The following is a 23,053-nucleotide window of genomic DNA, read 5'->3' on the forward strand; positions in this document are numbered from 1 at the left end:
CACACTCTGCTGAAGTTACTTGATTCATGAACTGTTCTGCTGAAATTAGTTGCTGTGCGCTCTAAATGACAAGTTGATAATGGTCCAAAGATTAAGAATACATGCTTCGTATCATATCAGCTGTGTTGGCTTTCCTCCTGTACAAACAAGATCACTTTATTTCACACTGAGACAGACTTGAGAGGGATAAGGCAGCCGAGACTCTTGTCATGTCTTGGTTTTGAGTGCTACGTCTGCTGTTGGTTTTGTCATGGTTAAGACGCATCTAGGTGGTATCCCCAAGGGTTGTGTGCCTCCTCCTGTCTCTGTTAAGAAATGCATAGATGACGGGATCATTTTTGCCTACGTGTTCATTTGTTTCTGCTCTCCTGTGTCAGCAGGCAACTTCAGAGCCTTGAAATCCTTTAGTACTTAGAAATCAAATTGTTTAAAAAAGTTATTTGAAGTAGTTGTGAATTTCTGAAAACGTGTATGAGCAAGTCAAATTTGCACACAGTTTGAAGAACAGGTGTTTATGTATTTTCTTTCGTTCAACAAACTTGCATGCTGTTATATCAATTGCCTTTGCTGAATAACCTTAGCAGTCTAAATATGCGGCCACTCAAAATTAACAGTTTCTATAGTGAAATTATGAAATGGGTGTCATAAACATCTAGTTAAGTAATTAGGGAGACGAAGTTAGAAGTCTGGAGGATTCTTTCAAGCAGTAAAAACATGCCATACTGGTTTGTGCTCTTTTCAAATAGGGATTTAGTATGTACTCCTTGCAGGATCTGCCGGTTTTCGTACTTAAATGGTGCCCGATCTGCTCGGTGCCTTGGGTGCTACCAGAGCAAAAGTCGTGGTTACCTGAATTGGTCTTTTGTTCTGACACGGATTCAAATGGGAACCAATTTAAATAAGAATATTTTTGTGAATAAGGGTTTTGAATAACTCACATGCCTCAGTCTACCTCTTTTGAATTTCTATTATGTTTTAATATGTATCAGCTAACGTAAAGCTTTAGCACTACAGAACGTTGAGTTTGGATCATATTTTGAAGGATATTGGTTAATCTGGAGAAGAAAGACAAATTGGGTAAGATCACCTGCTCCCATATGTTTATGCTTTAAGAAAGATTCCTTTAGATGAATAGATATATACTTCAAAATTTGAAAATTGCCTCAAGTAGGAATCAATTCAGACACATTTTAAAATAATTTGATATTATTTGCCTGCTATACTTTAGAGATAGAAGGGCAATATTTTTCAGTGTTGGGGAGATCTAATACTGTTTGTTCTTTATACACTAATACATCTTTATACTAATCAGTATGAGGTCTCGTACTGTGGATAGCTGAGGGAATTGCCTGTGCACGGTTCCTTTTTCCACTGTTTCCTCCGGTACCACGATCACCCGGTATTCACTCTGAAAACCTCAGTAGTGCAATATTCAAGTGACTTTTCTGCTCCTTTGTGGACAGGGCATGTTCCCCTTGAGTTCCCATGACCTCCAGTGGCCCGAGGCCGAGCTGAAGGAGCCGTGCCTGAACCTGGGATTCCTGCGAGCAGGATGCTTGCGCGGTGACCAAGGTCACTCACAAGCACTGTGTACCGGCAGTTACTTTGGTCATCAGCATCGCCTTTCAATACATGGGTGAAAAGCTCTTGGACTTCTCCATCTTAAAAGAATCCTGGGAGATAAATATATTAAATATCATGCCAAAAGTAGTGTATTCGCAGTTTTATAGACCTTTGTAAGCACAAACACTGTGCTCATGTATCATTCCCAACTTCGCTGCTCGTTTGTTTCTTCCTTTTATTGAAGGTTTTTCCCCTCTGTCTTCCATGCACATAGTTAAGGACTTATTTCCCTAATGGCTAAGCATCAAAATGCTGATTAATTTTTATGAGTAATCTAGAGAGGAGAAGAATAGGTCATAAAGCTAAGTCATCTAAAACTGGGAGAAATTACAAACTCGCTTCTGTTTGATAGAAAACTGTAGCAAAGGAGGTTCTTTAAAATGTAAATTGGTATTTTGCAAAGTATACTTGTATTTTAGCAAAGTATTAGACAAAAGTGAAACAGACGCTCTGAAAAAAGTCTGTCTATAAAAGAAGTGATGCTCCAGACTGAAGTGGCAGAAAAGCATGTAGGAAATCAAACAGCTTCAAAAGATTAATATTCTGTATAAATAAATGCATGACAATCTCCTCTCAGGATAGGCAGACATCGTAGCTTCTTTCCGTGTGGCTCTGGTGACTGATTTGGGTGGTGGGACTGAGGCGTCCTTTCTGGACGCTTCATTACTAGGTATTTACGGAGAAAAGAGGAGTTCTGAAAAACATCACAGATAAAAGTTTACATGAAAAAAAAAAAAAGAAACGAATGGGTTTAGCATTAATGAATATATAGAGTTGAGAAAGAAGCCAAGTAGGAAAATGTGAGAGTGTATGATTTCAAGAATGGAGTAATTACTAAGGGGAGAAACAAAACGAGTGCTATAAAATGGGATATAACTCAGAGTAATGGGATGAAATAGAGAAAGGGCATATTTGGTCTAAATGACAGGAAAGACTTCTTCGCCGCAAGAGCTAATAGGTTGTGGCATAATCTCCCATGAGAAATAGGGAAAGTGAGAAGTGGGAAGTGCTTGGCACATTTAAAACTGGAGTAGCACTAACAAATATGCTGTAGCAAATAAATCAGCAGCGTCCCATAAATGTCTCTGCGGTTCGTGTGCCGCGATGCCGGCGTGGCGGGCGTGCGCAGAAATCCTCGCGCGCGTGTGTCTACGCTGGGTACGCGTGTATGTTGATTACCAAGGAAAACGCGCACTCGAAATAACAAAATCTCTCTTTAGACTGTTAAGTTTTAAGCTGAAGCGGAAATGGATGCGTTGGAAAGGCCACGGGCTGTGTCTGGGGGTGCCCAGGCACTCTGCAGCACCGGTGGAGCAGGGCAGGAAGGGGAGAAGGTGTGAGAACGGTGGCTGGAAGCCCCAAGGGGCGCAAATAACGATGGGTGGTTTGTGGCAGGGCAGCTGGGGCTCTGTCGGGAGGCGGGTGGGAGGCAGTGCTGACTGCAGGTTTGTCCCCGGCCCGGGGCTGCTTAAGGAGCCTTTTTTGGTTGTTGCTTGGAGTTTCTCTGAGTTGGAAGGGAGGGAGAGGAAGTAAAGGAGGAATATATGAGTGAAACTGCAGAGTAACTCCTCCGTTAAGGCACGCTTACTGGGCTAACTGGACTAAAATTGACTGCTGGAAGTTGTATCGTTCAGTTAGCCTGTAGGAAATCGGTGGTTGATTATCTGAACTGCTTGGGGAGTTGGCACACAGATTGCCGTTCACTTGAGGCTAGTTACTGCTTTGAAGGTAAACTTTTTGGCTGTCTAAAAATCTACGAGTGGTTCATCTTAATTGTGGAAAATGGTTTATTTTTGAGTATCTGACTTCCTTGTTTAAACAGTTTTTCTGGAGCTTGGAACAACTCATTTAAATAGAATAGAGATCTTCGAAGGAAACTTAATAGAAAGTTGCATGATTAAAAAAAAGTAAGATAGGTACTTTTGTGTTTACATATTAATGTATAATTCTCAGAGGGAAAAATGTTTCTCTTCTAAATCATATCTTGTTCAATTATATTTCTAATTGTTCAAAATAAGATTTTATTGCTGGATTTTTTTCTAGGATTTTTTTCTGTTATACGGTAATTTATTTTCCTTTTTTCTGTTATAGCATAATACATTTTTATGGACTAATAACAGTTGTATTTATAGAGCACTTCCCATTTTTTCCCACATGCCTAGCAATGGAAGAAAAAAAAAAAGAAATTATTTCTTACTATCTAGAATATCCTCATCATTAATGAAATTAAGATGAGTAAATACAAACAGCCAATAAAGCTACACGAAATTAGCAACTTAAAAGTAGAGAAGAAAAATATCTTAGATGCTTTATTTTAAACAGTAGGAGGTAAAAACAATTTTGTATGAAAGGAAAAAGGAAAAATGAGTAAGTTCTAAAATCCTGGACCTGCTCCAGTAAAAACTCAGTCACTGGCAAACTGTAGGAATAACAGTAGGATTATTTCCTATACCTTCCTATTCTGCTAAGTAGAAGTTCAAAGGGGACGCCTAGAATAAAGGAAAGCTAGGAACACATACCAAACTAGTTTAAATTGAATCTTTCCATTTATAACCAACAACATAGCGAATGCAAAACAAGTTGGATGTGAATGTCGTACCTCAAAGCTAAAAACATTCATTCATTCTGCTGCATTTTGCATAAGCTGCAAGCTGTGGATTAAGACAGAGGACCTGGGGGGGTGAGAAGTCGGAGTTGCCAAATTGGTAAATTACACCAATCATCTAGGTCACGTTTTTTGAACTTTACCTCTGTATTTTCCCATAACTAAAGCACTACCAAAACCCACATCCAGATTTTTAACCTGATTCTTAAACTCCAAGCAATTAATTTGAGAAGACCCCACAGCTAACTAACTTGTCTCCTCACAGCATCTGTCGGGCAGCACTTCTGTCTTCTGAAGATTAAGGGTAAAATAAAACATCTGACTGGTGATGCTGTCAGGCTTTTTCCAGATCAGCAACTTAACTTACAGGGTCCGCATTCTGTGAAATACGTAACCGGGAATCACCAATGTAGTGACGGTACTCACATTTTAAAGTGATCAGCCTAAGCTGTTGTATGCATACAATGGACAAATCGTGGAACGAGCCTGGAGGTTGTCTCCTTTTGGATAAGTGTGTAAGAAAGAGGAATTACTCATCTAGAGATTGTCTGTATTCTTTAAATCATATACAGCACCATAAAGAATAGCTACAAAGATAAGAGCAACAGATAAAGATTAACTTCATTAAAATCCTTAGAACATATATCGTTACAGAAAGTACTGTATTCAGCTGTATTACTTATATAGTATTTGATAAGTATATATGATCTTTGAAAAAAATAGCACCTGAGAATTTCAACTCCTGCTCTAAAGAATACTCTTCCCTGTGCACTGGCAGTAAAATGCGCTTTTTCAGAGGTGTTCAATGTGATAAATACATGTATTAAGGATTTTCTACATTGACAGAACTCAGGACAGTTGTCTGTCGGGCATATATTTTATGTAAGAGTTTCTTTAATTTCTGTTGGTTCTCTTCTGTGTTTGTGTTTATCTAGAACACAGCAGATCAAATAGCATTTCGGGCTGCAGGAGGACTGACTGCCCTTGAAAATGTTCTTCAAGTGGTGACTTCTCCTGCCAATTTGAATGTGGTTTCAAGGATTCCTTTCAAGTAAGTATGATCGGTCCTTCATTTGCCGCTTAGAATCACTAGAATATTTATTTCACATCTGCTGCTTCCCTGCTGCATCTTCTCATGGTCCAGTGTTGAACTTCAAAGAAAAAAAACATGCTGTACTCTACGCTGCCGTGGAAGGAGAAAGACATTTCCACTCCACCGGTGGTTTTCCAACTCGGTGATTTTATTTCTAGCTATTACATATTTGAGCGGTGGCAACCCTAATTGTACAAAATGAGAAAAGAGAGGACTGTATTAAAGAGAAGAGGAGGTACGTATCTTTTGAAGTTAGTCTGTAAACATCTATAGTGGGAAGTGGGGGAATTTTTTAAAGGGTTGTAATTCACTGGAGTCTGACTGCTTTTGAAATGAAACAGTTGTAAGATACTGCTACCTGAAAAGGCTCCTACAAACAGGTAGATCAAAATTCTTGTGGATTAGAGGAATTCCTCTTTACAGCACATAAGAATAGAAGGTTTTAAATGTCTAATCCCTAAAAAACAGGTAGTGACTAAGCAGAATGCCTGCAAAAACTGATAACTCAAGCATGCTTTTTTTCCCTAATCTCTAACTGTAATTTTTATCCATTGAAAGGCATATTTGTGCTTTCAGAGCAGAGCTAGGGATGGTTTTAGTACAAGATGAACCAAGCCCAGGATATCCTGTTACGTGCCGTTGTCATTGTTTGTTTGTAGATATATTTTAGTATTGTCATAATTGGAATTTTAGGACTACATTGTGAGGGTTTGGATCAAAACTGTTCTTTAATATATTATGGGGCAGGTGCGAAGTGCTAGGGAAGAGCACCAAGGGGAAAAAAAAAATGCTTTTCACATCTTAACTTTGGTCTTCAAAGAGAATAAAATTCCTACATTCCCGCTAAGTCGTGCAGAATGCACATGCTGCAAGTCCAGCCAACTCCACTGATGAGCAGTCCCGAATTGGTCCTATTGTGAGCAGCTCAGCAGCAGCCTCTGGACTTGCAGAAGCTCTAATTTTGAGTTATCCCCATCAATGTGGGATAAACTTTGCAAGGGAAAGGGCTGTGCTGTGTGGCCACGTAAAGCTTAGTCTAAATTTAGCTTTGAATTCTTAGAATGTGCATCTTCCTATACATCTTCGATTTTTGTTCTTTTATTTTGGCAATAGTCTCACTTCGGCAACCTTGGCTGAGAAGGGTGGAGAATATTATGTTTACGTTACCGAAAACATTTTGTTTAAAGTTTGTTAAACAGTATGAGAGTGTATTGGTTCTCAAAGGAGCTTGCCTGCTGGTAAATAAAGCCCTGTGTCAGCTACATTTGAATAACAGAAAAAACATCCAAAGGGATTTATCAGAGGTTCTCCTCTTTATGACAGTTACTGTCTATCTCATACCTGTTTCAAACCAGTATAACTGGTTTCTCAGATTCCTGAGTCTGTTCATGCCTGAATTATAAAAAGCATTTTTAAACCTTTCAAAAATTCTTTAAGCATTGTTTTATTAACACAAGTTTTCAACTATCTGCATTTCCAAAAGAAATACCAAGGCAGAAAAGAGATTAATATACACTATTTTGACAGCTCTGTATGTTAAAAAAATGGAGTGAAGAACTTAGCTCCACTGCTGAAATACGACGTTTCGTTCAACTGTACAGCAAATGGCAGACTTCGGGCGTCTGAAAGTATTGTAGTTGGGAAGTTGTACATCAGGTTGCGCGTACTTTAGCGCAGGATCTTGCTTTCTAAAGCTAAACGCTCTTGCAGTTTTTTTCTGCGAGGGTCTAAGTGCGTGAGTCGAACCTGCAGGGTCTGGAGGCTGCCAGAAGTGTCGCGGTGAACTTGAAGTTGCTGCGTGTGATGCAGAACCTCCTCTGCTGCTCTTTCTGGGGTTTTCTTTCTGATAGAGCAGAACGTATTTTGTGCAGGAGCTGCAACTCAACAGTTGAGTGCAAGCGACCGTTCCGGAGGGTGGGACTTTCTGTGGGCGGCTTGAAACAGGCACAGACATGGCTGGTTTAGAGAAACCGTGTTCATGCGCATTGGTATGGTCTCACTGGAAGTGTTTAAGACATTCTTCAAATGTATTGCTTTAAGTACAGAATGTTTGAGTTTCAAACCCAAAGGATAATCATAGAATATAATTAATTAGTTCTTTAAATGAAGAAAATTTGGATTACATTTCTTCTCATTTAATTTTTGAAATGAGTTTGAAATTATTTTTCTTTCTTTTGTGCAAATATAATTTACAACCTGACTTCTTAAACTTTGAATCTAGTGAAGCAGCAGTTTTCTCTGCTAAAAGACAAAGTGAAGCCCTGTTGAAAAAGGTTGAACCTTTCGTTAATTGCCCTCCAGTCTTCCCCTAGCCAAATATGTTTTGCTAAAGGACACTACGTTAATAAAAGTTGTTTGTGTGTTCTTGCAATGTTTAACTGTTTGTACTCAAATTGGGAATTTGTCTGTTGTTTTGCGATGAGGATAAGCTATTTACAAGTAGGTGAGGAGATTACGTGGGCTATTATCTACATCTCTCTTTCCCCAAAATCCTGGCAGCATGGTGCAGCTCAGAACTTTAATCTCATGTCTACAAGATAAAGCTTTATTATCAAAAGATTTAACAATATGCCTGTTGTTTTGTACTACTGTCCAGATTGGTAGTTAGGCCAGCGGGACGGCAAATGCTGGGAAAAAGATGTGACATTTATGAGACAGATGATACATTTGGTGTTGGGGCAATTTTTCTCCTCTTCAAATAAATCACTGAAAAAGGAAAAGAGAAAGCAGTGGATTACAGTAGGTTTTATGATTGGTGTTAACATACAAATTAGTGTCCAGCTGCGTTATTTCTTAAAGTAACATTTTGTAATTTTCATGAGTTTGTTCAGTTCTCCACAAATTAAGACATATTCCATGGAACTTTGAGGGTTTTCAGAGCCTTACGGTATTTTTCTTATGCTTCTACTGATAAGCAAACGGGAGCTGCGCAGCAAAACAATGTACTGACTGAAGATGAAGAGCAGCAGATGAGTCTCAGCCCCGGGGTCGCCCTGCGTGTTTGCTGTGGGCAGCTCATTTAGCCCCTTTGTGCCATGGCACGTTACTGGCCTTGCAAATTGTAACAAATCTGCTAACAAATGAGGTTTGTAGGGTTTGTTTAATTAACATTTGTGAAATACTTCGAGTTCCTTGGGTGACCAGCACTTTTAAGTAGAAATTAGCAGTAGTTGTGTAAGGAACGAAGGAGAACTTTTTTTGCAAGTGAAGACATGATTAAAGTCACTTCTTTTATAATGTATCTTCTCTATTCATACAATTTCTTGCATCATTTATTTAAAGCAAATATTATCAGGGTGAAAAAAGCTCAAACCATAATTATATATGTAAAAAGCAGAAAATAGTGCCTGCCTAATATTATGGCATTGATACAAATTACTTTTATCAGTAAGAACCATTTTGAGCTGAGAACTGGTTCTATAGCTCGTTCCTTGTGGTTTTCACTTGGGTTTGTGAGCATACATTTCTTAAACTGTGCTGTTTACTCTTCGTGCAGTTCCATGGCATTGGTCACAAAGGTTTTCCCGTAAAGTGCGAAACAGGCTTTCATATTTTCTTGTAAGGTTGTTCCCTCTAGAGGAACACGCATTGCAAACTGGTGGTTGGTACGAGGACATAAAGGTACCCTCAAGAGAATGACCTCTTTGCAAGTTCCCCATCTGAAGTGGCGTCTGTCTCTTTCCGTGATGTGTTCTTGCTGGCTGTCTCTGAGCTGGATCTCAAGCTCTCAGAGCTCAAGAATAAAGCAATGTTGCCCTCCCATGCAATATAGGAACAAGTTCTGTTGTTGGAAGGAGCTCTGTGAACTGTTAGGAAACTCTTGGATTGAGAGCTGGATCTCGCGATGAAACAATGGATGAGGCTGGGACTGGGGAATTTCTGTGGAACACTTTCAGATTCCATCACACTGTAAATGTTGGGGTAAATTAATTACTTGATTGCCACTTGCCATGCAGTAGTTTATTCATAAGGACACTAACATTTCTGAATGAAACTCCAATCTGGTTTTGGAAGCGTCTTGAAGGAGAATTGATGCTGAGTTTTGTCTTCTCTCTATTAATTGTGACTACACTTGAGCTAGAGTGCTTTTTTTTTTTTTTTTTTTTTAATCGGACATCCTTAAAGAATGTAAAATACAGACAAAATAGTCAGTGATTATAAGTCTTTAAGGGTTCCTGATTGTGTAATATGTCCCATGAGTGAAGTATAAGGGCCTGGATAGTCTTCAAGCCTTAAAATTGGTATTTTCACCTCAAGGTAAATGTTCTGTTGTTGTTTCAATCCAAATTGTTACCCTGGTGGGTTTTTTAACCATTCCACTATATAGCCATCCTATGTGCCATTTTTCAGTAATAGCTCACCTCCCGCTTCTTCTCAGCTCAGCTTTTAAATACCAATACTGACCACTTTCTTTCCCCATCGGAGTGCTGCATCATATTCTAACTGGTTAAAAATTAGCACTTCAATACTGAATTAACACATCTTAAATTTCATAATGTTTAGCTTTGTATTTTGCTGCCAAATTGAGCTTTTTGGGTTATTTTCTTCATTGATAATCAAAGTATGTTCATTTATAATCTTTGAAAGTTGAAAGTAATGTGAAAAAGCTGTACACTTGAAACAGGTTAATTATTACATGTTGATGAAGCCCTGAGTTTTATAAAGCAAGAGTTGTGAGTTCTCGCCTCTGTATCCTGGTGCGCTACAGGGGTTGGTTTTGCGTGGTTGGATGCTATTGCTGCCTCAGTATTTTGAATAAAAGTTAGAGTTTGTCAACTTGTTTATAGGAGGCAAATTGAGGAAAGTGAAGGTTTATCTCACGCCTAAACAAAGTCACGTACGTACATATAAAATGTTGAGATCTAGCTTGAAGATGTTGATTAAAATGAATCCACTTCCTATTTCTTTGTACTCATGTAAAATATACAGATGCATATTTTTGTCTAGTTTAAAGAGAGATTTCTTTTTTGGATCAAAGTTTGTGAACCATAATGAGGGTTTTTATAATTGGATTTACTCTAGAGGAAAGCCTTACATCAGAGGGTAGACTTCTTCTGTGGTTTGAGCCTGTCTACCGTGGCTGTAAAGCTGATTTGCGGGTGTGATACAAAGTTTGGAGCACCATCAGTAATCAATAAACAGCTGCTTTACGTGAGACTCATACATCATTATTTCAACTGATTTTGATGTCTCTTGAGATAAAAGTTTTGGAATCAAGAGCAGTTAGAACTTCCAACGGGGCAAAAAATAGTAAGAGATGTGTTGAGTTTTTCATCCCGGAGAGTTTAACTGGCGGTTAAATAAAGTTCTGGCTTGACATTCGCAGCACTGCGCTTGTCTCAGAGGCCGTGTGCAGAAATGGTGACAGTTGACAGCTGTTGTTCCCTTAATAAGATTAAAGTAAAGAAATTAGTTGTGCTGTCTTTAATCTGCCATTTAACGCTGCGAACCACCTGGGGACGGCTTCTGTGCTGACACTTCCAATTTGGAATTAAAAAAAATGGTGGAACTGAATCATAGTTCAGAGCATGACATGATTAGAATGTATTTAGACAAATTGTAGTTAGCAAGCTTATGATATCAATTAAAAGAACCCTCTTCATTGTTGTGAAAAATTAATTTGACATCCATTTGCTTACACCACCTTTTCAAATGCATTATTTGAGTCTCTGAAAATGCAAGTACTTCTTCTGACTTGAGGTTCAGTTGGGAAATACGAAAGCGTGATGCATTATTACAGTGGAATTTGTTCTGTATACGAAGCAGGAAGTTTTGGTGTTTTCAAATGTAAAATAAATGATCCTCTTAGGAATTAGGAATCCCATATATCAAAAAAAGATTATTGCAGTGAGTTAACTAAATCACCTCAAAAACTCTGAAATGCTGTCAAAATTATAAGTTAACCTACCAAGTTCACATTTGACACTTTGGGTAAATTATAGTATTTAAATAGAATTAATCTTTATTTTAGAATAGCTTATAAAATGACAGATGCTGATTTAAAGCATCTTCTTCTCAACTGAAAATAAACACTACCAATATAGTTTCATATCCCTCTCTCCCTGTAAACACACCTACACAGGGGAATAATCTTGCATGAAAAGTAAAAGTAGGTGCCTAATGAAATTTTTTTTTTTCAGCGTTACTGCAGAAAGTGAAATAAATACCTTTATATAGTCAGGATAGGAAAAAAGAATCCTGTTGCAAAGCAGGTTTTAAAAAATGCACATGAAGCCTGGCATGGGAATTTTGTATAGTGTTATCCTTGGAGCGTAAAAATTAGGTGAAATAGGTGAAAACTACCCTGCCTTTGATCAATTAATAATAATTTAATATTGTTTTCGTATCATGTGAACTGCACATTGAGGCTGATTTAATTCGGCAGTAGAGTAAAATTAATTACCAGTACAGTAAAATTGGTATAACTAGTAACGGCAATACGTAGAATATTAACAAAGGAAAGGTATAAATGTTCTTTACGTTTTTACAGATCAAACCAAGCACGGTAACACTTCTTTTTTAAATTCTAAATTATTTCTCCAGCTGAAGAAAAGATGATCCAGAAATGCAAATGAAAAAAACTTTACTCTAAATTTTCTGGCCTCTGAGCGTTCCCAGCGTTTCTTGGCTTGGGAAATACCATGTGTGTATGTAAGATGCTTCCATTCCAACTCTGGGGAGCCACGCTAAGTAATCAGGTGCCACAGCGATCAACGCAGCAAGCAGTAAAGCAGCCTTCCTTACTATGTAATTAACTTCGTTGTTTCCAAAAATATTTTCGGAGAAAAATAAAGGGTAAATCTCAACTCTCTCTTTCTAAGTATGTTGAATTAGTCTGCAGCTTGTTATGTTAAATACCAGCTTTGAAGATTTCTGTACGATAACTTGTTTGTTGCAGTCTCACTTTTGTATGACCTTTTGGCAGCGCTCACAACTCGTTTTCTTCTAGGCAGCTTATTTGAACTTAGTCACATTTTTTTCACGTTAAAAAAAAAACCAAAGTAAAAGTTCTTTTCCTTTTGGTTTACTTCAGACAAACAACTTGCATTTCTAACCATCTTTATTTATTATTGTATATATTTATGATGCATTTGTGTTGTGTGTCTGTGCATATTTGTGTAGTAACAGTGATAGCTTTTGTAGTAAGCAAAGTTCAAGAAATGAATCTTGTGTTTATTCTAAAATAGTATTATCTGTGATCAGATTTATCTCCTCTGTGAGCGTATTCTGTAGGACTGGTCCCAGCTTCCCTGCAAATCCTGTTTTGAGAAGAACGCTGGAATCGGAGCAGATGGAAATTATTGCACATGATGTAAAGAATAATTGGGCGTGTTTTGTACATCTGGAGCTTTCTGTGGCTTGTTGTGTTTATGATTTTCTGTTCTTACCTGTTACCTCTTCCCGCCAGCCATAGGAGCAGGTCACCCCTGCTACTGTAGTTATGCATTAACACTTAAAGGCTCTGCGCAATAGCGGTTCACAACGTGGCAGTAGAAGGTTTTGAGCAGGAATCTCACCTGCTCAGTTTCGCTTGCTCTGTACAAATTACTCAATCCTCTCCCTTCCACGAATTAGTTCTCAGGCGCTGCACAATAGCTTCTCTCTGCAGTTGGTCTCAGCACACTGTGAATTACTTTATACACGATTTTTTTCTTGAAGGTTGTGCTAGGAAAGAGACCCTATACCCAAATTACTTGTGTGATGTAACTGTAAGCCACGAGAAAAGAACATTACATATCCAAAGTATGAAATTAGCTGATATTCTGGTTAAGTTTTGTTATGCTTTTCTAGTATAGGTAGTAGGTTAATCACATATCACAAGGAAAGCTCAGGCTTTTCAAGAACGCATTTCCCAATGTGTGTTATTTGGATGTAAACCAAGTTTTGAATATAGAAGAGTCTAAGAGCTATACACTGCATGACCTCTGATAAATATGGCTTTACTGTCTTGAAGGTTTTAGTTATTTAATTGATTTAATGTAAATTTTTCGTTCTGTTTGGAATCCCAAGTTTAAGAAAACAAGTGTGACTTGCTGAAAGGTTGTTTTGTGATGTGCTTCCATTTATTTGCTCTTAATTTACTGAAGAAAAAAGCAGCAGTCTTATTTTTCTTTTTCTTTCCTTCTGTTTTTTTAGGTCACTCTGCAATGCAGTAAATGCTTACAGCCTCACCTGCAGTAATTGCGCAGAAAACTGCACCTATGTTCTTTTTAGTAATAAGATCACTTTTCTAATGGACCTGTTGATACACCAGTTTACGGTATGTAAAATAGCTATCTTAATTTTTGTATGCTTCACAAACATATTTGAGTATTTAGAGTGTAAGAACAGCAGGAGATATATCAGAGTAAAAGCTCAAAAGAATAAGATCCTGTTGTTCTGTGTGTTTGGTAACTGTATCTGCTCTACTTCTATGCAAATGGATATACTTGCTTCTGCTAATGTATTCTGCAAAAGCATACGTGCCAGGAACGTTAGTGAGTGGACAGTGTTCTATCTTTAACATTTTCTGAGGTTTTCTTCTTTAATTCACCCTATAGTAATATTTAAAGTATAGATTATTATGAGTTGTCTCTGTGCGTTTTGTTCTTACGTGTTTCAATATTGTGAATATACGACAGGTCAATATATTGCTGTAGTTTGATTTGCTGAAGTGCTTAAATAGCAGGATTCTTTAACTGTGAAAGTTTTGTTTGATTTTTCCAATGTTTCATTTAATTTGAAATGTCATTAAATATTTTATTTGAAAACTCATTTTTAATTCATAGTGACCTGCTCATCATAAGATATTTAGTCTTGGTTTTCTACTTATAAATTGTGTGTATGTATTTTCATGAGCCAAGCGGTTTGTTAATTGAAAAGTTATGTACATCCTTTAAATAATTTAAATGGCGCTGTTAGAATCAACAAGCCATAGGACCGTTGACGAAGACTTTAAAAAGATAGTCCGAAGGTCCTTGACACAAAGAAAACCCAAAGCGACCTGTGCCTTCTCCTCTAAGTAGCCGCCAGTTCATTGTTCTTCGCCAGATCTTTCCAAGAGGATTCCAGGTATTAGATTTCAAATATACTTAGTGAAAGGTGCGTGCATTGTGCCGGGCCGGTCACAACCCTGCTGGCTCTCTGCAGAGCCAGCCGGAGCACAGGCTCCGGGGGTAATTACACCAGAGATGAAATCCTTCAGCACTTCGCAAGTGACAAGATTGGTTCTGATGCCAAACACCTTCCCTTTCCGCAGTGTAGCACCGCGCAAACGACCTGCGCTTTCCTGCAGAAATACAGAGGGTGTTTCTTAGGAAATGTTGGCCACCTAGAGATCAGAGATACTGCGTAAGAAAACTTGACTACATTTAGAGCTGTTGTCGGTCTGTTGCCAAATGCTACCCTTGAATTGCAGCAAAAGTGTAATTAAAGCTTAATGTTTCCCATGATCCACAGTGGACTTTTCTTTCCTATGCATAAAGTCTCTTATGTTCTTTTCAGGCAAAATTGGCCCTTAAACTGGGATATCTTCATAGTTCCGTGAAGCACAAAAAAATAAACACAGTGCTGCTTTTCTGACCCTGATTTTTCACTCTTGAAAATATAGTGAATCAGATCAAGTTTGAGTTTTTCTTTTTTATGAAAAGAAATGGACAAATGGAGAGCACTTCTTTTAATTGGATCAAGCTCTGAATACCAAAATGTTCAAAGACACCCCTCCAAAGAATTTAGCTCCCTGTAGTATTCCTAGTTTGAGGAGCTGTATGATGCTGCAAAGCTTTGCCTGTTGTGCGAATTCCCACTTACTTTTGGAAAATAGACTCCAAGTAATACCACAAGTAATAAATAAGAAAGTATATTTGCAAGGCTTTAACAATTTCTTAAACAAGTATGCCAATATTTGCTGAATACAGAAACAGAAAGAAACTAGTCCTGAGAAAAGTTTAAATATATTCTTAAATACGGCAAGTATGAACCTTACTTCCAATCAATTTAATGTGATTTTAGTTTTGTTTTTCTTCATCAAAATTAAATGCAATGTCAGCTTCACTTTTGCTAAAACGGAGTGGTACATTTCAAAGATAAAATTTAAAAGTCACTTATTGGTGACAAAATGTTCATTTTCTTTACACAGGTGTAACATTTTTCTCTTCAAAATATTACTTGAAGAATTATTTTTAAAAAAGTATTTTTTTTCTCCGCTGAAAGCTTGGGCGCTAATGGGAAATGGTAGAATAACAAATGTAGTGTATTTCTTATTTTTGGTGACATGAAGCCTCCCCAAGTTAATAATTAGAAGTGACCTTCCTTTATCTCACGCCTAAACAAACTGGTAGGAAACCTTCTGCAGCCTTTACTTAGCGTTTTACTTTTCACAGCCTCCTTACCAGCTCAGGGAATGCCTAAGTCGGTGTGTGGGGAGGTCAGCAGGAGCCTGTCTCCTGATTGCAGCGGTTAACGGATCAAACCTTCTCACCTACATCCGTACGTGTCGTGTGCTCCTCTGGTAACTTCAGTTATCTGCAGACTGCTAGTTCTGCTCTTCTTTGTCTCCTGTACCTGGAAAATACTTGTGAAATAATGAAAACTTTTCTAATTGTATATTTTGGAAGTTTTCACACTGTGAGAAACCAATAATTACCTGGAGCTGTAAGCATGTAAGGGTAGGTTTTTATTTTGTGTTCGTTTGGGTTTTTTTCTACTCAAGTGACAGCTGTCATGTAGTTTTCCATGAAGATACCTGAAAAAGCCATATATATAAACCATACATATCTGTGCCTGCCTTTGTAAATAGTTTTATCTGTTTAGTAAACAGGTTGGGGTTTGGGGGTTTCTTTGGATATCCATCCTTTTATGATTTCATGATAAGAAAAGCATGACATTTTCAGATAGATGAAAGGGAAATTTCAAAAAGCTTTTGAGAATAACAAGCTGAGCAAGACCATCTTGTTCAGTAAAAATTCTTAGGCGATTTTGTTCATTCGTTCAGATCTTTCCCACCATAGCATACCTGCTGTTAGCAGTTAAAGCAGAATGCAAATCAATACTGGTTAAGAATTAGAAATTGAGACATTTTTGTTATATTTCTTTGTTCACATAAATATGCAAAATTACATGGGTTCTTTATTGCTTCATTTTCGAATTGCATAGTACATAGAACTGCCAAATGACTACCTTGAGGAGGTCATGCTGAGCGCTTCATTTATTCGTGTGCATTATTGCCAATATCCTGCACATGCAATAAAATGTTTAGGCTGTTTTTCTTTCTGTTTAAGATTAATTGCTAAAGGCTAGAATAAGATTATTTTTTTTTTCATTGAGCAGGTAATTGTATGTAAACATGCAACGTATAGGCTTGATTTCAGAATTGAAAAGACAAAAAAAAACAAAACCAAACAAAAGTCTTGCCTCTCTCTCCAGCAGTCTGACTTGCCAGAGTTGGTTGCCATTTATAGCTCTGGTTGAAATCTTGAAAATTTCAAACTGGATCACTATGATAATTTTTTAAGGCAACCTTTAAATGCGTAATACCTGAAAATTCTAAATAAAACATCATTAGTGAACATAAAAACGTGAAATGAACATTGCAATTTAAATAGAGATCAAATAAATGTAGAGATCAGAAGTGAGTTGCTTGTTACTTTTTTCTTCTCCGAAATACAGTGCTTAAATCTGGACTGTATTGTAGGTGAATGGCCTATGAAATTTTACTCATGAAGTACAGTCACTTTGATTGGATTTAAGGTAATCTGGCTGATTTTTCTCTATTTCTTCACTGGCATGTGCTGCCATTTAATTCGTGTGCTTCAGAATGGCATTATGCATCCTATTGGAGTTGCCAGTTTCTTAACCATTTGTAGTCAGTTTTTGAATCTTCTGTGCTGTGACAAGCAAGGCAGCTTCACGTTTGTTTGCAGTGGTTCGGCAAGAATTGTAAAATCAAAGGCTGCTGTGGTCCATTTTGAAATTACGTTCTGTCTCCGTCGTGTTCAGCCGTTGTGGCACTGACACTACTCCTAGTCCCTCGTAACGGAACTGTGGGGGGAGTTTCCACCTTCAGGTCACCGAGAGGTCTAAAAAGCTTGCTCACCCTCCGGTTTCGGTTCTAGTTGGAGACCTGAGCACCAGCACCGGGAAGTATCAAGGCTGGCAAAAAAGTATCTCTCAGGTAGATGTCAGCTCTGTGGATTGAGTCGCTTCTAATGCAGTTCAGTCAGTGTTGGCAATGTAAAAAAGCACAAAAAGTTTGTCTTTTTCTTTCTTTTTAATAATGTGACTTTTAAAATACCAAAAACTTGTATTCTCAATACAAGTAGAAAGTAGAAAGCCAGCCTTCAGCAGAAAGCCAGTGTGTTAATCCTGTAGTAAATCTTGAAAATAGGGCTTGGGTAGGGGAAATAATGACATATTAAAGTAATTTAAGGGTAGGGAAATTAAAAAGTGGAAGCACCTTCTGCACCATCTAAAGCCCCTAGATTTCCCAGGCCATTTCCACTTCTTTAGTTCACTAGTTACTGTGTAGAAAGTCTGACATCCTATAGGTGCTGTTAAGAAAGTATACATTTGCCAGAGCATTTTTGAGGCATGCCCAATGACTTACACGTGCAAGAAGCACAAAGTCACCACTGGTAGTGGGAGAAAAATACAACATAAGTGCCCAAATGAACAGAAATTGGGTGCTTCAAAAGGTCTGAAGACTTTCCATTTAGGTTTAGCAGCTCTGTATTTAAAATTTTTCATGTCTGTGAAGGATTATGCTTTTTACAAGACAAATAAAAACATAAATGGGTTTTCAATGAGAGCGCCCTACATTGCCAACTGGAAACGATATTATCTTTTTTTGTTAGCGCAAAAATAAAGTGCTCTGATATGCAGAGGTACTTTTGGTGACAGGGGTCAGAGTGGAGTAACATTTTCAGCTACATTAAATGTGTGCCCAAGTGCTTTGCTGGATTGGGGCCATATTGTTCAGCATCTTGCAGGATTAAGTCCTAGGTGCTGGGCAGAGCTGAAGAGCTTACGGCAGCTCTGCACAAGCAAGGGAATCCCTGTGCAAGGGGAATCCTCTGCGGAATGGCCTAACAGCTGTATGGAGACTCTGTACCAGGGCTGGGAGTCTGGTCATCGGAGCGTTCTGCTTCGAGAACTGATGTAAAGAAAGTAGGAGTCTTGAGTAGGTCCAGCACAGGCGGTCATCATAAATTCTAAATTAGCACTGAGATGTTGGATGTGTCAGATAATTGAACAACAGTTACATTTTTCCTGATTTTCCTTTATGATTTTAAAAATGTTTTATAGCAATCACTTGACAAGTCAGTTTAAGAGTGTAATCGTACCTGTAGATTTGTGTCAGTTAAACTGTTAAACCTCAGAAATAGAAACGTGGAATGTTTTAACATTTACTCATCCAAAGCCCACGTTCAACAAACACAGTTTCTCTGAACACCCTTAACTCCTTGTGTAATCAACACACAGAAGCCAGAGCTTGAAAGCTTTCATAATTACACTATTAAATCTTAAGATTTCCTACCCCCTTGCTTGATGTAATAATCAACAAGCGAAGCAATACATCACTTTTGCAAGCACCCCAATTAATTTTGAACATAAATCTCAACACATTTTCACACTATCCCATTAATTACTTCTTCAGTAAAAGAGCCAATCTTTTGTCGCTCACTTGAGTTAGTATAAATGGAAAATATTAAAGGTAGGAATTAAGTTCAGATTTACCCATTTTCTGTAAAACAGTTATTCCTTTTACCTCCTCTTTGACATATGCAGTATAAAAAAAACACATTTGTTCTCACTTTGTGTTAATACACACACACTTTCCCCAAAAAATCAAATGTGAAAAATCAGGACTAGAATTAAATTATTGTATTAAGAGTGCCAAATCTATTAATTTTACAAATTGGGAAGAACAGTTTTATATTAAAGCATGAACTTGTCTAGCAAAGGTCTATATACTTAGAAAATGTAGTTCTTATATGTGCATTCAACTAGAAGACAAAAATAGACGTTACCTGTTTACAGTACCATTCACTACAGGAAATGGAAGGCTCTTCTGCCAAATATGATTAAATCTTTTAAGAAATAAGTTACATATAATTTTTATCTAAGGTGAAAAAGCAGTGAGTAGCATTTGTTAGCAATTTTTAAAACTTAGTGTTCCTACTACAAAGTTGCCACATTTTAAATTGATTTATACATTGCGAAGCTTAATCCTTCTGTTTCAGGAGGCAATTAGAATCATTAGGCATGAATTATTTTAGTCAACAGAAGTTACTGGAGCAACATAATATTATTTTTCCTATTGAACTTGAATAAGCAGCTAAAGACTTCTCACTTGCTCACTTGGCTCGTCACCAGAAACAGACTATTACAATGAGTTTTAAGTACCAACACAAGGCTCAGAGCTAATGAATAATAAAGAAATGTGCATGTTAGTCTTTGTCACCAAGTGTTACCAAATCCCTCCTGATACCTATACAGGGAGGAACGATTTTCTGTGACCTCCCTTGCGTGTACCAAGTGTAAATGATTTTAACCTGGAGTGAAAATAAAATTTCAGCCAATATTGATCGCTAATTACAGTGCTGAAAGCCTCAAGCTGTCTCGTAAAAGCGCCGCCACCGAGGTCTGTTGGTACGGGGAGCGCAGCAGCGTTAAGCCCGGTGAAGGTGCGTGGGAGCCCCGGGTCTTGATTGACGCGTCTGTGCCGCCAGTATGCTGCCTGGAGTACCGCGGGACTTCCGCCCACGCTTCTTACTGTTTGATCATAATAGGGCACGCTTTCAGACGGCTTAAATGATCTTGGACTGCAGAAATGACAAAATAAAATAAAATGAGAATATTTTTTTTTAAATTAGACTCTCCGTGAGGGTTTCCTTCCACATCCATGCCCTCCATATAAATTTGTCTTCAGATTTAGGTGTTGTCCATCTCGCCTTCACTGCCTTTTTTAGGAGTGGGCTGTAGTTTAATGATTGAAAAAAACGGGATTCCGTTCCTCTGAGGGCTGGTCAGAGAGAAGTGCATGTTGTGCTTTGGAGGCGATTGACAAGTGACTGACATCTGATGGACAAGTGCAGTGTCATCGGGTGATGTTTTATATTGAGATTTTCAGGCCTTATTCATGGGACGTGTTTTTCCTGTTCTCCTTATCGTAGTTAAAATATGACAGTGTCCATAAAAGTGCTCAGACTTTCCCCATGCCTAATTCGAGATTTGTGGGTGGAAAGCATTTACCAAAGCGCCTTTTAGAACCATATTATTCATGTCATCCTTTACGGTGTTCCACTATGTCAGGTTGTGCCCTAGAATTTGTACAATTTTTCTGTCTTCTCAGGCAGTTCCGTAGTTGGTTTTTTGGATTCGGTTGTTTGAGGATTTTGAGGGTTTTTTTTGAGTGGTGGTTGGATTCTTCTCATCAGATTTTATGTGCCTCCCCCCTCCCTGGCAGACATTTCTACTTCAACGGCCATTAATTTCTTACAAAATTGGGACTGTCTTCGTTTTTGTAGGCTTTGGAAGACTTAGAAGTTCACTTTTTGAAAAAAAGATGGATAAATGTGAATCAAAGAAAGATTTGGAGCCTTGCCATGAGGGTCTTCTTGCCCTGGGGAGTACTTAGCTCTTTGAAATACTTACCTGCTTTGGGTTAGCTTTAGTAGTAAATGGAAGTTCTGACACTTAGTAGGAAGAGCTCGCAGGCTTTTTCAGGTGTGAAGGGGAACCACTGTAGTTCATCTGTCCTGATTCAGTGAAGGTTGCCCTCTTTCTCTGGCGGAAACCAGCTGTGTCTTCTTGAATTCCACAGAAAATATCTTGGAAGGATGCTTACTTCAGGATATTTTTGTAGTTTTGGGTTTTGGGGTGGTTTTTTTGCTATGAAGGAGAAAGTGCATCAGGGATTAGCTCTCATTGCAAAGATCATTCTTATTGCCTCTAATGTGTATTGTCTTTTTCTGTGAAGAGCCACAGTTGTACCTGCGGTGTCACAAGAACTTTCGCCTTTCAAAATACACGCTTTTGTAGGGGGGGGTGTTTAGGACTCGAGCTACTGAGTAGCCTTCTGACGGTACATTCTAGTTTTCTAAAGTCGGGCAGGGGATTACCATGCAAGAGTAGATGCTATTCCTTGCACAGAAGATAGCTGTCCTTCCTCTGTATTACTGAACGCTTTGAGTATCCTAGACATTTAATATGTCTTCATGGTTACACAACGTAGTAGTCAAAATGAACCATCTCAGTAGTTTGTTTATTCAAAGTCAGATTAAAAAACAAAACAAAACTGGTTTTGCTAGCAACTCATCAAAAATCCTGTGTATGCATAAAGGTACTGGAATCATGCTAACGAAATACTCTGCTGCTGTGAGGCTTCCTTTAGTTCTCATACATTAAACGCTATTTTGACTGGACTTACTCCGTTCCAGCTTGTTATTTGCATAAGGGATATAGAGCTTTTCTTGTACCTGAAATGTTTTAATGTGCATCAGTACTGCTAGAATATGGTACTTTATTAGTATTTTTATGTACTCATATGCAACTTTCTAAGAGTTTCTCCACAAACTTTGATTATTTTTACTAAATTCTGGTTGTTTTCTTTTTTTCTCTTTACTTAGGTTAGTGTTCCAGATGACCATAATGCTACTTCAGGCAGAAGTGCAAATAAGCAGGTATTTGAAGGTTTAACAACAGGACTTCTGAGGATAACTGCTGTGATTTTCAGATGTCTAATCTCCAGGTTCCCAGATGGAAACAACCACTCTACTGCACTGAAGATATTACAGGAAGTGAAAAGTAAATCCTCGCAAGTGGAAGCCTTCAACAGCAGAGTCCAGGACCTTATCAGGTTAAAAAAAAATAGTGAAACTTGTGTAAACTTCTTTACTACAGAGAAGGAAATTGGCAATGTTACTGACTGCTTTAACTCTGAACTTAGTATGAGTAATGTGTGTTGAAAGACTGTTGAAATGCTGTATTCTCAAACAAAAAGGCTCTCCAAAAAACTGCAGACACAGAAATACAGAAAACCAAGAGTCTTTTAATTCTGGACTTGGTTTTTGTGTCCTTTCCTTCAGTTTCTTCTCCTAATTACCTAGGAATCAGCTTCCGTATTTTCATTATTTTCTCTCAGTTCTCTATGCCAACTGTGTATGTCCGTTGCCCGCGTGGTCCTGCGTATCATAAATGCATTCGTATAAGCTTGCCAGAAAGTACATACTTCCTATTGTAAAGACTACCCAAAAATTTCTATAATTTGATTTCAACTTCTACAGGGTAGCTGTATTTTAATAGCAGCTTTCTTTTCTAAGTATATTCCTTCAGCAACATTTCAATCCAAATAACTCAGTGAGTTGTAACAGAGTAAAAGAGAATACATTGTTTTGTTCGTTTTTACTAGAAACAGTCTAATTCTATGGCAAAAACACTTGAAGCTGAATATATTATATATAAAATTAATATATATATATAATATATATTAAAAAACCTAATATATACCAAACAATATATTAGACTTGCTAAAAGTGGATAGTTTCACTAGTAAATTATATAAATAGTCACCAGTACATCTTCAGCCTTCTGAAGGAATCAAATTCTGATTGTATGCTACCGAAAATGTGTCACAGTGAGCATCTTCAGACTTTTCAAAGTCTGGTATGCTGCCGATGGATGCAAAAAAGACAGCTGGAGGAGGAAAGCAAAACAAATAGTTGTCATAGATACCGGTGACCTCTAAAACTTTA

General features: G+C 37.9%; 1 protein-coding gene across 1 annotated transcript in view; it reads left to right on the plus strand.

The window, feature by feature from the left end:
- Positions 1-23,053, plus strand: part of SCAPER (S-phase cyclin A-associated protein in the ER) — a 162,202-nt gene that overhangs the window by 101,166 nt on the left and 37,983 nt on the right. Inside the window, exons 23-25 of the mRNA XM_009886675.1 lie at positions 5,164-5,279; positions 13,458-13,581; positions 21,929-22,158. Coding sequence (XP_009884977.1) covers positions 5,164-5,279; positions 13,458-13,581; positions 21,929-22,158 — 470 coding nt within the window. The remainder of the gene's footprint in view (positions 1-5,163; positions 5,280-13,457; positions 13,582-21,928; positions 22,159-23,053) is intronic.

This window comes from Charadrius vociferus, unplaced genomic scaffold (assembly GCF_000708025.1).
Source record: "Charadrius vociferus isolate BGI_N301 unplaced genomic scaffold, ASM70802v2 scaffold356, whole genome shotgun sequence".
NCBI lineage: Eukaryota > Metazoa > Chordata > Aves > Charadriiformes > Charadriidae > Charadrius > Charadrius vociferus.